The 17,428-nt window shown below is 48.4% G+C and overlaps 1 protein-coding gene across 7 annotated transcripts in view; it reads right to left on the reverse strand.

Annotated features, from left to right (window-relative positions):
• The window catches only part of WHRN (whirlin), an 80,085-nt gene extending 67,851 nt beyond the window's left edge, over positions 1 to 12,234 (reverse strand). For 4 of the 7 annotated variants that reach the window (XM_074362077.1, XM_074362079.1, XM_074362075.1 and 1 more), the window contains exon 1: positions 10,724 to 12,233. In XM_074362077.1, the coding sequence (XP_074218178.1) occupies positions 10,724 to 11,341 (618 nt within the window). In that variant the 5' untranslated portion in view covers positions 11,342 to 12,233. Of the gene's footprint in view, positions 1 to 10,723 lie in introns of all 7 variants that reach the window. The other 3 variants (XM_074362080.1, XM_074362076.1, XM_074362078.1) reach the window with 2 other exon arrangements.
• Between the last annotated feature and the right edge of the window lie 5,194 nt (positions 12,235 to 17,428).

Genomic DNA, 17,428 nt, shown 5'->3' on the forward strand with positions numbered 1-17,428 from the left:
CTTTTCTCGCCAAACGGGAAAAATTGGGGAAGAAACGTACACCTACTGAACCTCAGCTCTGGCCAGCACCATGGCTGTACAGCCCACTTCTTGTTAGAAGCTGTCAAGAGCAGTGCTTTGGAGGCAGAAAGACCAGGGTGCACATCCTGGTCCTGCCACCTCCCACCTGCGTGCAGGTGGCCTGTCACTTCCTCTTCCCGATGCTCAGTTTGGTCTCTCCAGGGGGGTTTGGTGAAAAGTCAGTGTGAAGCAGAGCTTCCGGTGGCAAACAGAAGACCCTCCATGTAGCCAAATTTATTAGTGTCCTCAGTATTATAAGTTCTTAAGCATCTTGTATGGGTGCGTGTTTTTTTTCACCAGGAAGAACATCACCTGGTAGGAAAATAGACCCCAACACACCAGGGTGAACACAGTAGGTGATCGTTCATTGTTCAGATTAATAGATGTGCCCTGTGCTTCAATGCATTACCTGCATGGCCAGTGACACACCCATTCGAGAGATGAGGAAATTGAATGGAGACGTTAACTTGCCCACCATTTGACTATTATCCCCATCACACTTTTATTGAAGAGGAATCTGAGAATCAGAGAGGATAAGAAGCTCATTTAAGGCCTGATAGGTACAAAGCGGCAGAGCCGGGCTTCGAACCCAGGGCGTCTGTCTCCAGAGCCCAGGTTCAAGCAGAGTGGGACATTGCCTGTCTCTGGTGTTGGGGTGATGGGCACATTCCTTCAAATCAACAAAATCTGAGCTTAAATCCCGGCTCTGCCACTTTCCATCTTTGTGACAACAGGCAAGTGGCAAATTCTTTGCAATTTTGCAAAATGAACTGATGAAAGGGGTACCTGCCTGACAGGGCTGCTGGGAGGTTTAAGTGAATTTACACATACAAAGGTTATTACTGCTCACAGAGCAACACTAGGAAACAGATAACCTGTGTCAGGACAGAGAGAAGGAGGCCACTACCTGGAGGAAGCTGAGGGGAAAAGAGAAGGCTCCCCACAGGTGGGTGGCAGGCCTGCTGGGAGGATGCACTGGGGCCATGGGTGTCAAAGGGTGGAGAGAAACAGAGTCTTGTTTCAGGGGTCGGGGGGCATGTTGCTTGTCTGACCAAGTGTGGGTGGCACTTGGGAACAGCGGGAGAAAAAGACTGCGGGTAAATGGGGATCAGATCATGAGCAGCCGAACGTCAAGATGAGGAGCTCGGCCTCTGCGCCATGGGCTCCCAGCTCCAGTGCGAGGCACTAGGCAGGGCATGGCTCAATCAGATCCAGGTTTAGGAAGTTCACCCTGCCTCTGGGATGCGGAATGGACTGGTGGGCATATGAGCAAGACGGGAGACAGACAGCGAGGAGGCCTCGGCAGTTGGGCAGTGGCAATGGCGGGGAGGACTGGTCTGAGACCTGCTCAGGGAAAGGTCAGGCCCAGAGACCCTAACCTCACCAGAGCCGGTGCAGTCCCCAGTGGAGACCGTGGAGAAGAGGAGCAGGGCAAGGTTACTAACTTGGGAAATGTCCACGACTTGTGGGTGTGTGGAGAGATGCCATCAGAGGGTCAGAGATGAGCCAGTGCTTCCAGGGCAAATAAAGGTTGTTCTTAATACTGGAGAAGAGCTGAAAATAGAAATAAAATAAATAAATACACTAAAGGGAGGCACAGATCCTGTTTAGAGACAACATAGCTAGAAGATGGGTGAGAAGACGGACATTTGGAGGAAGAGAGGGAGGAATTTGAGGGCGATCTGAACATCTTGACCTACCCAGGAGACTTCAAATCTCAGGATCTGGAAAGACTCTTAGAAGGGGGAGAGTTGGGGAAAATCTGGGAGAGGTTTCGGGCCCTCCAGGAAGAAAGATGGGGGAGGCAGGAGAGAGATGAAGCAAAGGATAAAGGTCTGCTGGGTCCAGACACACCGAAGGACACCACACCCTCCATCTGGGGCCAGGAGGATGAAAATGGCAGAAGGGGGACCCCTCCCCAGGGACTTCTGCACGAAGCTTCCTTGCCTACATGGGAGGTTAATTTCTCATAGCTGGACAACTTTTCTTTTCTCTTCTTAATCAGAAACCTCTTAATGAAGCCTAGCACACCATTCCAGAAGTGGTTGAAATAAATTACAGGAGTTTTTCCCAAGTGCAGATGCCCATGTTGTCAAATCACCTCTTTCACCTGCATTAATTGCTTAAATGGGTTCTGGAAACAGCCAGCTCCTCTGCTGCCTCATCAGGGCCCCTGGGGAGCCCATCAGGGAAGGATGCTGGGGAACACAGCTGAGGATGCAGCTGATATGATGGAGGGGACAAGGCTGTCACATCCTGGCCTCTGGGCCATGCATCTGTCTCACCCCCCACATTTTTAAGGGAGGTCAGAACACGCGATTCCATCCAACCCCTGGGCTTGATTAATGCTGCAAAAAGGAAATGCAGGTACCAACACCCAGATAGGAGTAACGACTTTTTTTTTGAGTATTTATTTCTTTTGTTTTTAATATAATTAAAGTGTATATAATTTAATTTTTAATGATGGCTTTGTTTAATAGCCAGCTCACAAAATTCCTGGAAATTTTTTTTTGAGTAATTACATTTTTAAAGAAACTGTCTATGTGGGAATATTGACTACATTCAGTAAATGACTCTACAATTCAAGTAGCTATGACCGATCACGAGGGCCCTGAGTCCCAGCATTTCCTTCCAATGGCACTTTTTTTTTTTAACTAAACAGGCATAACAGAAAACTTTCAAAACCAAGCAAATGCAATCAATAATATTTTTCATCTCAATGTTTGCAGTGGGACCTCCAGGGCTTTATTTCTCAAACTTCTGATGTGCAGCGGCGTCAGTGACCTGCTTGTGAGGACAGTGAGCCAGGCTCACTGGTGGGGGAGTCTGAGTCACAGAGAGACAAAGGGAGCCCTCAAGGTCACAGCCAAGTACACTGGTAGATGAACCCAGGTCCACCTCCAAAAGGTAGCTCTCGGATACAGACCTCCCTTCCCTTGATTATCCAATATATTAGCTGACCTTGTACATCTGGAATCGTGCTCCCAAACAGCTAAGGATGGGGACAGAGTATATCTGCCACTCTGACCAAGTCTTTATGTGGATAAATGGCAGGTAGGGCAGAGATGGGGGCAGGGATCCAAACCTCAGAGCTGTGAAGACTCGCCTGAGGGGGCTTGTTAATTCTCAGGCAAAAGCTACACTTGTGAATCAGCACTTCTAAGGCTCTGGGTATTTGGAAACGCCCTTTTGATGTCACTTTACTATGTTCCTCCCTGCAACCTGCAGCTTCGCAGTCCCGTAAAGAGGACATTTTGGGACTTGTTTATGGGAAGCTGATATATTTGCTTTGCATTCAAAGTTGAGAGGATGCTGATATTATGAAAACTCAGGTAGAGAGGAAAAATAACTATGAAACTGGCTGCCAGCTGAAGCAAAACCACAGCCAATTTAGCAGAAGGAACACAAATTCTCAAAGGGGGTAGGAGGCAAAGGGGATGAGACTGGAAAAGGAGAAAAAAATAAACCCGTTTATGCATTCTCAGATAAAGCAATCTTTGAAGCATATGTGTGATTAGCAGGAACTTGGCCTTCACTCGAAATGTTGAGGTTTCCTGAAAACTGAACAGGGCTTTTGTTTTTGTTTTTGTTTGAAGGAAAAGCCAGAAGACATATCTCACCCAAAATTGTTCACTGATTGCTTCAAAATGCATAAATGATTCTATTTGGGCTTCTCAGACATAGTCAGGCTGCAGAAGTAGCCCACTTCTGGGACTGTGTGACAAACGAAATAACCGAACGGCCATGGGGGGTGGGGGGAGTCTCTCAGAGTGGCCTGAGGCTGCAGTGGACAGAAAACAGCTGTTGCCCGCCAAGTCACAGACCACACTTTTATTTCGAGGCCTTTCACTAAAATAGTATTTGAGGGTTTCCGACTTACCAAATGTTTTCGAACCTGTTAAGTCATTTGACCCCTACAGCCATTCTGGGAAGGGGGCAGGCAGGCAGTAGCTATCCCCATTTCACAGGTCCAAAGCTGAGGTTCAGAGATGCCACACGATCCACCCACACACAGCCAGCTTCCTGGTAAAGCACATACTAGAGCCTCTGGCTCCGCTTGATTTCTTCTATCCAGCCCCCACTACACTGCAATCTGCAGGTTTTTGTCAGCTCTCACCCTCAGGAACCAAGGACTCCTGAGCTCACTAGCACTGGGTTGGGAGTAAGATCAGTCCATTCGGCAATTATTATTTATTTATTAAAACACCTACTGTGTACCAGGCACTGTGGCGGTGCTGGGGTATGTGAGTGAGCAACGCAGATCAAATCTCGGTTCTCATGGGGCTTACTCAGAGCGGGGAAGTCAGATGATCATGAGTAAAATGTCCTTCCGGTAGTGACAAATGTGCTGAAGGAAATTAAAGCAGGGTAAGGGAATGGAAGGGTAAGGTGAGGTGGGGGTGGGCAGTGCCGCTGTGAAGAGGGTGGCAGGGATACAGAGGGCTGCAGATGTCACAGCACGTACAACACTAGCTGACCTGTGGCCATGGGTGGATTCATGTCCTCTTCATGGCTCCCTGAGGGCAAGGGCTGTGTACTGTTCATCTCTGATTTCCAAGTACTAGGCACGGGCTTGGGCGTGGTATAAGTGCTGCTCGGAGCACGTGTGGACAAATGACTCTGTCTGACGACACGCTAGGGGAACGTGCCACTTTCTCTTGACATGTAAGCATCAGACTCCCCACTTAGTAAAATGAAGGCTTTGGATGTTTTTTTAAAGGTTCCCCAGAGTGTCAGGCACAAACTTGTGCTGTCTGCCTGCCTTCCAGCAGGAGGCTGGCTTTGCCTTCCAGGAGGATGGCTGTGTGACCCTAGGGCTGGCTACCAGACAGGGAGGTAAGGCAAAAGGGTCACTTAACTCCTACTCCCAAAGGTGACCCTGGGCTAGTCAATTTCACCTCCTTGAGCATGACCCTCCTGGCTCCCCTGGGAGGGAGAAAGCACCTGACACACAGTAGGCACACACTAAGTCAGCCTCCTCTCTTCCCAATAGTGTTTCAGAAAAGCAAGATTGAAACACAAATGCACCGGCCCCATGGTGCTGCCTCCTGCAGCTGACACCAGGAGTGCATGGGAAGCAAATGGAGAGTCTGATTCCTGCTCTTTGCACCCTTTCCACCTGGAATGGAAGTGTCTGCAGCACAGGAGTCTTTAAAAGGCAGCCCCACCCCAGGACGCAATTAGAATTCTGTGTGAGCTCAGTGTTAACATCAGATTCTTGCTTGGGGGGTTTTGAAAAAGAATGAAAAAGAATCAGTTTTGAAAGATTTGTATTTCAGCCTCCAGCCACCTCCAGTCATTAAATGCCATTTCCTCTAATCAAACTCTCTGATCCTTGCCGGGCAGTAGTCTGGGGTCCCTAAGCAGTGGAGACCAAACGCCGCCCTTAGAAGGTCATCAAAGAATCTTGCTGGAAAGCCAGTTGGAGCCTAATCCCCCATGGACGCCTGCTTCAGTGCAAAGCCCTTTGAAGGGCGGAGGGGGGATTATGACTCGGAGGAGATGCACACGTGCGGCGAGCATGAGCAGACAGGCATGCGAGGGGCTGCGTTCACTTGACAGGTACGTACAGGCTGCGTGCCGTGTGGCTGGAGGCAGGCGGAGCTGGGAAGCAACAACACGCACACAATCCAATTGGTCGGGGGTTAAAGGATCATACTTATCCTTGCAGCTCCATCCAAATGATGAATCTATGGCAGGTAGTAAACAACTCCAGTTTGTCTAGAGGGGGTGGGGATGACAGAAAAACAAGAAGCTAGCGCTGGGGTGATTCTATATCTCTTTCCCGTCCAGCTTAAAGTCAGGAGGCAGGAATCTTCTACTAAAAATATCAATTCTGGAAAAAATAAAGGCATTCTCTTCCACCCTACAAAAATGCTTCTTTGATTTGAACAGTAAATAACCAGTAGAAAGAGGATTGTGTCCCACAAAGATAAGAACCATCATTTTCCAAAAACCTTGAGGATCTCCTTGAGCCAAATAAACATACAAGACTAAATTAAAGAAATGGACCTTCTCAAAGAACTGCATCACACTCTGGATCCAGCAATCAAACCCACATTCAATAAAGGTTTTATTAATAGTGAGCTGTCAACATGTCACTGCTGGCAGGACTCACAAGACCTAAGAGTGGGTGCAGGGCCAGAGGAAAGTCTGTGTCCCTACAAATACATTACCCACAGTTTCCAAATTGGAATACAGGAATGAGGCGGGCAGGAGAAGCTGCATTTCAGACACAAAGTTGGAAGCGTTAATAATTTGTAATGGCTTCAGCTAGCCATGTACAACAGGAAAATGACAAATGTGTCGTTTCAAATGTGATGGACCAAATACAATAACTTATATTAATACAGACAGATTCTTTCTGGCTTATTATGTAAAGGAAGGGAGGGTGTGATAACGCTAATTAAATAAAAGAGCCAGCCACTATTTTAAACTTCTGGAACGTTTCAAAGTCTAATATGCTCCTCAGAGGTACCCGAGGGGATACAGAGACTGTAGTGAAGCTGTTAATTTTTATCAAGATGAAACACACACATCCATATACACATCCCAGCAGCACACGGATACCCCACGTCCTGCTACCCACAGAATCAGGGACTCAGAAAGCAAGCAGGTAAATCAATTTGATTTTGAATGCTCCCAGGGTGGTGCTGTGCATGCCACAATCCTGTTGTCTTTTTCTCATTTACTCTGGAATGGCACAAGGGTTAGTGTTCTTGGGTTGAGGGACAGCAATCAAGTTCTTGTCAGCGCAGTGTGCAACCCATCAATTTCTTGATTTAGTAAGAGGCTACACAAGAGTGCCAAAATTGTTGTCTCCCAATCCTTAGCCAACTTTCTTTGTCTTAAATGAAAGCAATTCCAAAAGAACAAGAAAACACCAGATTAGATGTTTTACATGGCTTCTGTGTAGTACATACTGAGCAAATCACAGGATGGGCTGGAGGGGATCTTGGGCAGCCCCTGGCTCATCCACCCTAGGACCCAGAGAGGGTCAGTGACCGGCTCAAGGTCACACAGCAAACATGCAGCAGAGCCCAATGCAGCATCCCTAGTCTGTGGACTCCTTGGCCAATTTATCAAGCATTTTTGGCTGAAAATCTTTGGAACATCTACTTTATTATTATTGTTATTAGCTTGGCTCCTGTTCATTCAAGATAGACTTTTCAAAAATCAAAAGTTTCAACATAATTGCGAATAGTAAATGGCTTGCCTTATCTGGACCCATCACTGCTGATTTAGCAAATAGGCTTCAAGAGAGGGATGGGAGCCCCACCAGACAGAGGATAAAATCCTCACTGAACTCGCCGCAACAATGGATGCTTGATTTGTCAGAAAGAGAGAAGAGGGAGAACCTTTGTGCGTATAGCCTCCTCTGTTCACGGAGAGGAGGTGATCTCTCTGATTAATAAACCTTTAAGTAATTTGATTCTTAAAATTTAATTTTCTTTATACACACACACACATACACACACAATGAATCTCTCCTTTGAGAGTCTCAGAGGATCTTTTTCCCCTTTTTACCTGCAGAAGAAAAATAAAGATTTTAAGATTGAAAATATACCTCCACAACAGCCAAAACATGACAACAACCTAAGTATCTATGGACGGAAATGGAGAAAGTAAAGGTGCTATAAATTTATATACAATGAAATATTATTCAGCCATTTTAAAAAAAGGAATTTTGCCATTTGTGGTAACAGAGATTAACCTGGAGGACATTATGCTGAGAATAAGCCAGGCACAGAAGGACAAATACTGTATGATCTCACTCATAAGTGGAATCTTAAAAAGTCGAACTCATGAAAGCAGAGAATGGAATGATAGTTGCCAGAGTCTAGGGCATGGAGGAAAGGGGAGATACTGGGACAATCTTCCAGTTATAAGATGAGTAGATTCTGGGGATCTAATGCACAGCATGGTGACTGTAGTTAATAGTTCTGTACTGCACACTTGAAATTTGCTAAGAGAGTACATCTTAAGTGTTTTTACCACACACACACACAAAACTATGTGAAGTGATGGATATATGAATGAGTTTAATTACATGTAATCATGTTGCGATATAAAGGTGTTTCGAATCATCACATTGTATACCTTAAATAATACAATTTTTAACTTGCCAGTTATACTTCAACAAAGCTGGGGGAGGAAGCAAAAAACAACTAAATAAAATAAAATTGAAGAAGGAAAAAGAAAACATAGCTACTACTAAATGCCATGTGGTATCCTCGAACACAAAAAGGACAGAAGCAGAAAAATTGGTGCCATTTGAATAAAATCAGATTTTAAAAATCCCTGAACTGTAGCTTATAAAGAGGGGTCAGAAGTGGAGAAATCCTGGTTAAGGGCAGTTTGTACCTAGTAGAGAAGCCGGGGCCTCTGTGGGCGTTCAGTTAAGGACCTGACACCCTTAATTGTGTGGAAATGTGTCAGGAGCAGCTGCAGGTGTTCTAAGCTGTCCCTGAAACCGCCCACCCCTCCTGCCAGCCCAGGCGCTGGGGAGAACGTAGAGAGGAGGTTCCGCCTCCTCCGTTTTAAATTCCAGCCACGCAAAGTCCATCTCCCTTTTCCCCTGGAGTTAAGGTGACACAAAGCAGCACTCGTTTGCCTGTTGCTTCTGAAGGGTCCAAAGGGGCGTGTTCCAGGCAGGTTACGTGGCCGCATAAGCCGGAAGGAAGAGTGGCAGGAGCTCCCTTGGCCTCAGCAGGAAAAGTGACAGGGACAAGGGGCTGCTCCGCTGGCACTGGCTCGCACCCGTCCAAGGGCAGTTCTCCTGCGATCAACCCCTCCCTCCAGCAAGGATAGTCCTGAAGCTTCAAAATCAATGCCGAGAGAGTTTAGGTTTGACTCTGGAAGCAACAAGAGTAAATAGACAAGCTAAGGCCTGATGCTGCTCTGAGTGGGGTCGCAGCACCTCGGCGTATTCGGGAGGTTCAGACAGAGATGCAGAGTGCCATTGACGAAATGAGGGAGGGCCTCATGGAAACTCACGGAAAGAAAGCCAAGCAGCTCCAGCCTTAGAGGCATGGCTGAGTCTGGGATGGGAACTGAAGGGAGACTCCATGTTTTTAATGTCCAGGTTACCTGAGGCCTTTCCCAAGTCTATCACCTTGTGATGATTAAGTTACCCGAGTCCTTTTAAATTGCCACTAAAATGGAATCCATGTTTATAAATGACCATTTGGATCAAGCATCTTTTCAAACATAAACTTATCATGTGGAAACTCCAGACCTTTTAGGGTCAAAGGCTAATGGACGATTTCTTTATAAATACATGGAGTGTCAGACAAAGGGAAGAGATTGACGGGGGGAGGAGACAGAGAGGAGGATGGATGCCTGGAAGCCCAGGAGAAGCTGTGTCTACTACATCCCTGAACAATATAAAACCATCAGCCTTTTTCCAGAAGCAGCAAAGAAGTTTCCAAAACCCCTCAAGGGCCTCCCGTAAGGGCAGACGGGTCAGGAAGCAAATGAAGGAAGCCAAGGTCAGAGGATGGTCATGTCCCAGGTTAACAGTCAGGAAGTGGGCTCAAGATGCACCTGGCCACAGGTATTAACAGACACAGGAAGCAATCCGGGGATCTCTGCTGCCTAAGCCTTTCCCAGCACCTACAGGCCCTTGGCTGGAGTTCAAAACACCTGCACAGAGGAGGAGCCAGGCAGGGGCAAGGGGCGGGGTGGTGAGAAGGTGGGTCACAGGCTGGCCCAAATACCCTGGGAAGCATTTTCCCTGCAGAAGCAGACTGTGTCACTGTTCCTTTTCCCCCAAACTCTTCACTTCTTGCACACAAAGATGGGGTGTGTGTGTGTGTGTGTGTGTGTGTGTGTACACCTGCAAGTGAGCCCTGAATCCACACATAAACCAAACACTATCCATCCCATACTCCAATTGATTTTCAATAACCCTGGGCATAAGACTAACAAACACATACATTACTTTTAAACAGCATGATTAAGTCCCTAAGCGCTAGTTGTCAAGAGCTTATTTTTCTCAATTAGCAGACACAAAAAGTACAACTACTCTCAAGGGAGTGGGGGATTTATTTTTGACATTCAGGCAGGGTCCTCGTTTCCAACAAGATTAGAGACACTCAGGATCCAAGTGGAGAACTAGAGGTTCTGAGGTGGCATGTGACAAGTCCTAGGATACACAGCCTGGTCCACAAACAGCACGGTCAGGCCAGAGCTCTGTGGGTCACCAGAACAGCCTCCTTGGACCACTTTGGAGCTAACAAAACTTTCTTTCAGGGGCAGAAGCCTAGAGAATAATGAGAATAACAACAACAGAAGTGGAGGTCACCCACTGATTACTAACCATATGCCAAACAGAGACCTTATTTCTTTTAATGCTCCTAAGAATCCACAGCCCTTTTCACACTTTGTAATCATACATTTGTCAGAGATAATGCCTGTCTCCCACACAAAGCCTTTATGCCCCATGAAGGCAGGGTCCAAGTCTGTTTTGCCCATCACTGTATCCCAAGTGCCTGACATCTATCTGCTCAAAAAATTAGATGTTCCTGTTATAAATATTTTTAAGACAAACGGGGCCCAGAAAGGTCAAGCGATTTCCCTAAGGACACACAGCATGGAGCTACTGCCACCATGAGGAGCTGTGCCACTCTGCCCCATACTCATCCCCAAACCAGAGCCCTACCTTGACGGCCTCAGCATGGGTCACCCGGGCCAGGGATTTGTCGTTGACACGCAGAATCTGATCCCCAACTCGCAGCCCTTCTTTCTCGGCCAGAGAGCCTGGCTCCACCAGTGACACATAGATGCCCACGCCATGCTCCGAGCCCCCGCGGATGCTGAAGCCCAAGCCCTCGTGGGCCTTGGCGCGCCGCAGGCTCACTAGGCGCACCTCCCCGGGCCCCGCGCCGTCGGGGCAGCCCCAGGCGGGTTGCCTGTAGGGGGTGGTGGCGGGCAGGTAGAGGCCCTCGGCTGTATACTGGTCGAAGAGGAGCTGGTCAGAGCGCGGGATCACCAGCCGAAGCATGGGCAGCAGGCGCCGCTTGACCGGGCTGTCCAGCAGCACGCGCAGGGTGCTAACCAGGTCGAAGACGTTGCGGCGCGCGTGGTAGGCGTTCAGGCAGTGCGTGAACTGCTCCCGCTCCGCCTCGCTCAGCAGCGCCGTCAGCGCCTGGTGCAGCTGGCGCACGTTGGCAGACAGCAGTCGCAGCCCGGTGCCCCCGCCGCCGCCCGCCCCGGCCGCCGAGCCCAGCGAGCCGGTGGAGGACGAGCTCACCGACAGGCCGTCCAGCTGCGCGTTCATCTCTCCGCCAAGGCCCGGGCGGCCTCGGGGCGCGCTGTGGGGCAGCTGCTGCACTCGCCGGCACTGCCGCGACAGCTGGATCCTGGGGAGCGCGGAGATCGTGGCTGGAGTCTGGGTTCGGGGGCTGGGAGCGGGTGGGGGGACGCCGAGACAGGGGTTGGGTGCCCGGAGATACAGAGGCGGCGGCTAGAGTCTGGGCGTGGGGGGCACGGAAACGATGCCTGAATCCTGGGGGGATCGCGGAAATCAATGCTAGAGTCCCGGGCGCGCGAAGACTGAGGGGGTCGTGAAACTGGAGTCCGCGGGGCGCAGAGACGGCGGCTGGAGCCCAGAGAACACGGAGACAGCGGATAGAGTCCGGGCAAAGCGGAGACGGCGGCTGGATCCCCGGGGACAAGGAGTTGGCGGCTGGAGCCCGGAGGTCGCGGAGACTGAGGCTGGAGTCCAGTGGAACGCGGAGAGAGCGGCTACATTCTGGAGGACACAGAGACGACGGGTGGCTGGAGGTGGGGTGGCGCGCAGCAAAACTGACCGCCCCGTCACATCATGCCCGGGGCTCCCCCAGCCGGGCCGCCCGTTCCTCTCAGGCTGGGGGACCCCAAAGTCATAAGTTGGGGTGGGGGGCGCTCTAGTCCCGGAGACCCCCGAATCGCAGCAGGTGGTGCAGAGCGGACGTCCGGCAGGGGGTGCGGGGCATGTCCGGGGACGCCCCGGGATGCAGCAGCCCGGGGACCCCCGCGCCTCTGCACTGCCGACGGAGCCGCGCAGCCGCGAGCCGGGACTTTGCGAACTGTTGAGCCGCCCGGGGCCGATCTTCCAGCGAGTTCCGACGCCGTCGCTGTCGCCAGCGCAGCCTTGGCCCCGCCCCCCTTTGCCTCTCCCCCCTCCCCCTCCCCTCCTCGGGCTCTTCAGGAAATGACGTCCCGCCTCGCGCCTGGCGGTTGCCTAGAGACGAGGTGAAACAGTCCAGCCCCAGGGAAGAAAGGGGTGCAAGTGGGGGTAGGGGTGGGAGGAGCTCCAGGGGCAGTGAGAGTTCCCTCACCGCTCCAGCCTTGGGTCCGGGTTGGACCGCAAAAACTGTGCTCTTTTGCGATCGAAGCGTGTTCATCATGATGAGTCTGGAGCAATGAGCCAGCTAGCTAATTCACAATTGTGGGGAAAAATAACCAACTTTTTGCCCCTAAAATACTAAATGCTTCAGGCTCAGTTTTCTACCTTAAAACTTGAGCTCTTGTACGCACCAACATTCAAGTTCACATGTATATATGAGCGACTTTTGGGCACCTACTGTGTGCAAGATATCTATTTAAGCATATACCGATGCCTGCGGGAGCCCACACCAGTGCAGAGGTAGAGCAGACTGGACACCTGCCCGCTCTCCAGTAGGTGGGGAAAACGTTTTCACAAATGTAAAGTGGACACAATACCCACCGACCCCCCAATACACACATGCATATAAAACATAAAACTGGAGATATCAGAATAAGGTGGGTGGATTATATCAATGTCAGTATCCGGGCTGTGGCCTTGTCAACATTGGGGGAAACTGGGTGAAGGGTACATCGGATGTCTATATATTATTTCTTACAACTGCATGTGAATCTGCAATTATCTCAAAATCAACATTTTTAAACAATGTATAGGAAGCGGGTTGGGAAGAAAGTATTCCATGCCTGTCCATTCCAAAACAAATGGGGAGATACTCCAAGGCATGGCCTAGAGTATCTTCCCACCTTACTCCCCCAAATACAGTCTAAGTGAAGCTTGTGCTTATATTCAGAGGCGGCTTTCTAAGGAGCCCTCAACACACACACACACACACAAACACACACACCCTCACACACATCCTCTCCAACCTGAATTGTCTCTCCTAAGCTATCTCCTATAGAAAGCTGTATTTTCCTTGAAAATATTCTGGATTGCTAATCTAGAACCACCTGACTTCTATTTGAGAGGCAGAGACAGGGTGTCACTGGAGTAGGTTTCAGCTGGACCCAAAAGGATGGAGCATTCATTCACTCATTCATTCATTTGCTTATATGATCACTCTCCATTCAACATTTTCCAAGTACCTAGTCTGTCCTGGATCTTATGCTGGGTGCCACAGGCCCCAGTTAAAAAGATGAAATCTCTTACCTTAAGGAGGTCATAGTCTAGCAGGGGCGAAAGACCACGTAAATAAAGTTAAAAACTAGTATGATGTGTGTTGTAACGGCTGAAAGAAACCAGGTTTAGGGGAGGAGAAAATGGTAAGGACTTTATCAATCAAAGAGGTGACACCTGAATGAAGGCCCCTAAAGGGAATGGATTTTCTCTTCTGGACAATGGGGAACCATGGAGGGATTTTCAACCCTGTTAGCTTAGTGCCTTCCCACAGCTGAGGCCAGGAATTGAAGCCATATTATCCACCCACCACCAATTGTCAATTCTCTTCTTCAATCCCCCAGAACAGACCTAGGTTAAATTAATGCCCAGTGAACATACTTGATTGTGTGTCTTAAACAGCAAGTTAAAGCTACATTGGACATCCGTCTGACAGCCCTAAGTGTAGCAGTTAATAATGTGTGTACTTTTTCCTTCTTAATTGCCACTGAAGCCTTTAAACTAGCCAAAGGTATTTAAGAAAAAAATCAATCTCCCCCCCCCCAAAGTATATTAATGGCATACCTCAAAATGCCACCAAGCAGGGCTTAATTGTATGCAGTTCAGGTTTTCTGCAAATGTATTTCATGCTAAGCTTTCACTTAGTTTGTGTTCTAATTATAATTACTGTGATTGGCTTGATAAATGCATCCCAGGAGCTAACATCCCCCTTCTCAACATTTTATTTCTGTGCGAAGGATATTTGGGAGAAGGTATTTTGCTTTAGGCAGCAGAAACTACTGTTGCACACACATCTTAGTAGAAAAAGAAACACTTTCTTCTGCAAACATCAGAGACCCTCAGGCATGCTGTGCTGTCGTTTAATGTCATAGAGGCCGATGTTGGGGAGGGGCAGACAAGTGCAAGAGCATGGAAAGAGAACTCATTGAGATTTCTTCCATCCATCTGGCATAACCTGCTTTGTATCAGTTTGCGCTGTGTACACTTGGATGCAAGGCAGTGTGTAACTGTGCTCAAACGTCAAGAATCCTATTTCATGTCTGAAGATGTGTTTGTGGTTCAGAAATAAGCTCTTGGAAACCCAAGATGCCTGGGCTCCTGTGGGCTACACTGCCTCTGGCCTTCAAGACCTGGAAGGAAACCCTGAGCACGTGAGCAGACCTGGCCTTGGTTGCATACTGCCCTCTTCAGAAAGAAAATATAATACTCCTGTGTCGGCTGCAGGCTTCCCTTGGCTGTCTTCACCAAAGCTACTTTTAATATAGCCCATTATTCTTCCCCAACTCTAGCAAATCAATGCCCTTCTCCTATGAATGTTCCTGGAAACTTGCACTCACTGGAGAAGTTGAAAAGACAGAGGGAAGAAGAGTGAATCATATTCAACTCAGAAGTACTTTGTGTTGAACTGGATTGTTGGTTGGTTATTTCTCAAGTGTTTGTTTTAACCAAGAGACATGTTGAATTGCAGTCTGGGTAACAGGCGGAAAACCATTATTCCAGTCTCAGTGTGTCCCTTTACTAGTTGAGTGACCCATGACAGATGGCTTCCTTGCTCATCTATAAAATGGAGTTTCTAGACCTTCCCTGTCTCTCCAGAGGGCAGCTGTAAGCACCACGTCCTGCACAGTAAATGAAAGCATGATGCAACATAGGGTGTCCTAACGTTGTTAGTAATTTTCTCCTATTTTCTATGGCAATTTTTAAAATCCATTTTCTATTTCATAGTTATTTGGAGCTTCTCCCCTTCCCTCTTATCAACTGGAATGTATCCTTAGAAGGCAATAGAGATTAATTAAATTTGAGATATATTTCCCATGGGACATATAGAAAAATGTAGTAATGTTTATTGAGTGCCAGATATTATTTTAAACATTTGTATTTTAACTCACTCGATCCTCCCAATGACTCTATAAAGAGAGAGATACCACCACCACCACCACCATCCTGGTAAAACGGACAGAAAACTGAGACCTAGGGACATAACTATCCCCAAGGTTACAGAGGTAGTTAAAGGAAGAGTGGGGATTTGAACCCAGGCCATCTGGCTCCAGGATTCTCACTCAATCACTGTGATGCATGGCCTCCCAAGTGTTTGGTTCAAAGATGCTAAAAGGTCCCAGATGGGAATGGCACGAAGACCACATTTTCTTGAAAGTTGGGCTGGGAATGTCAGAGGTTAAAACCAAGCCACATATTAATGATTCCAGGTTGGTATGATGACATTTTGTGGTGGAAAGAATGAGCAGGGATTTAATACAAAGATATCACTGAGAGAGATGGAGATGGAGAGGACTGAGGGATTCCCAGGGCTCTCAGCCTGGACACAGCCTGGAGGGGCATGCTCAAAGCTCTCTGGTAGAAGGTGTCCTAGGAAGCCTCCCCCAGCTCTGGGATCCCTAAAGAAAGGAGGTTAGCAACTGGAGTTATCGCTTCTGCTCCAGGACCACAGCCTGTCTCTTCCCTGCAATGTCAGTGGGGATGGTATCGGCAGAGAAGAGGGACACTTTCGCCTCTATGCCTGGTAGATAATACAGACAATATTGGTGGAAGTGCGGGGAGATAAGAGGGAGGCGAGAAAAAGAGAAAGCACAAAAACATGAGGAAAAGAGGAGAGATACAGGTATTTATCTTGGCCTGGGTGTAATCTCTAAAGAGTCTGTCTCATGGTAACGGAGAATCATGTGATGTTTGTGCTGGAAAGGTGTTAAAGCACAGAGTTGATCTCCAGGTTCTCATCCCTTTTCTGATATTTGCTACCTGTGTGACGGGGGCAAATCATGGAGGTCTTTTGCACCTGAGCGCCCTTACCTGTAAGATGGGGAGAGTGGCACTGTCATTGGCATTACTATGAATATTGATTGAACTCAGGTATGCAAACTGCTTATCACCCTGTGTGGCACTCACCAGGCACTCCCACTTGATCTGTCTTGGTTAAAGTTCTTACCATACGGGAGGCCCTCAAGAACAGGGCCATAGCTCCTTGACCTCTGTGTCCAGTGCTCTGTTCCAGGACAAGCACATAGTCGGTGCTTAGTAATTATTGTTGAATGCATCCTTAGTTCTTGCCTTCTCCCACGCTTGTGTTACAAATAGGATAGTCAAGGGCCCGAGAAGGTCATTGTCTTGTCCACACTCTCACTGACAGCCAGAGGTGCCTGTCCTAGGCTTTCTCATTAGTACCTGAAGGGAAATTTTACTGAGTCCTTTGAGAGAGCTAAGCCCTTTACAGGCACCATTTCTTTTACTCCTCACAACAATCCTGTGAAATGGTTATTATTATCCCCACTTGACAGATGAAGAAACTGAGTGTCTGGGCTATGACATGGTTTCCTCAAATTTTGTGTCATTAGCCACCCACCATGCACTCTCTTTTTACCTTGTATTATGACAGATGGGATTGAGGCTGACTTCTCTCACACAGCTTTGGGGAAACAGCAAACTATGATGGCAATAAAAAAATGGCAGGGAGCCGACCTGTGGGCTGGAAAGAGGCAGAGCAGTGGAAGTGACCTTATCAGGCATGCTGTGTTGTAATCCGATTGCTACGAAGTCTGCAAGAGCTTCTTTAATCAGGGGATTATATATTGGTTACACTGGGACACTCGCTCCACACATCATCTTGGTTCAGGTTAGAGAAGCTCCCAGCAAAAAAAACCCTTGCTGTGCACACATCAGCATGGTTAACTGGGGCCTTCACTCATGTCCATTCATTCATCATTCAAACTTCCCTTAGCTCCTCCTTCATTCTTCCAGGCAATGTTCTGTGGATCCAGCAGGAACAAGACCATCATGGTTCCTGCCCTGCTGGAGCTGACAGTCAGGAGCTGATGTGTTGTGTGCATCAAATGTACTAATGGTTGGTGGGGGGGTGTGTGGTAGTGTGATGAGCTCCAATGTGAGGGTCCCAGGCAAGGCTCCCCAGCTGGCATCCCCTTCTCTGAGCCTTCTTTCAGCATCACAGCAAAGAACCAGTACTGCAGACGG

This window comes from Camelus bactrianus, chromosome 4 (genome assembly GCF_048773025.1).
Source record: "Camelus bactrianus isolate YW-2024 breed Bactrian camel chromosome 4, ASM4877302v1, whole genome shotgun sequence".
NCBI classification, from domain to species: Eukaryota; Metazoa; Chordata; class Mammalia; order Artiodactyla; family Camelidae; genus Camelus; species Camelus bactrianus.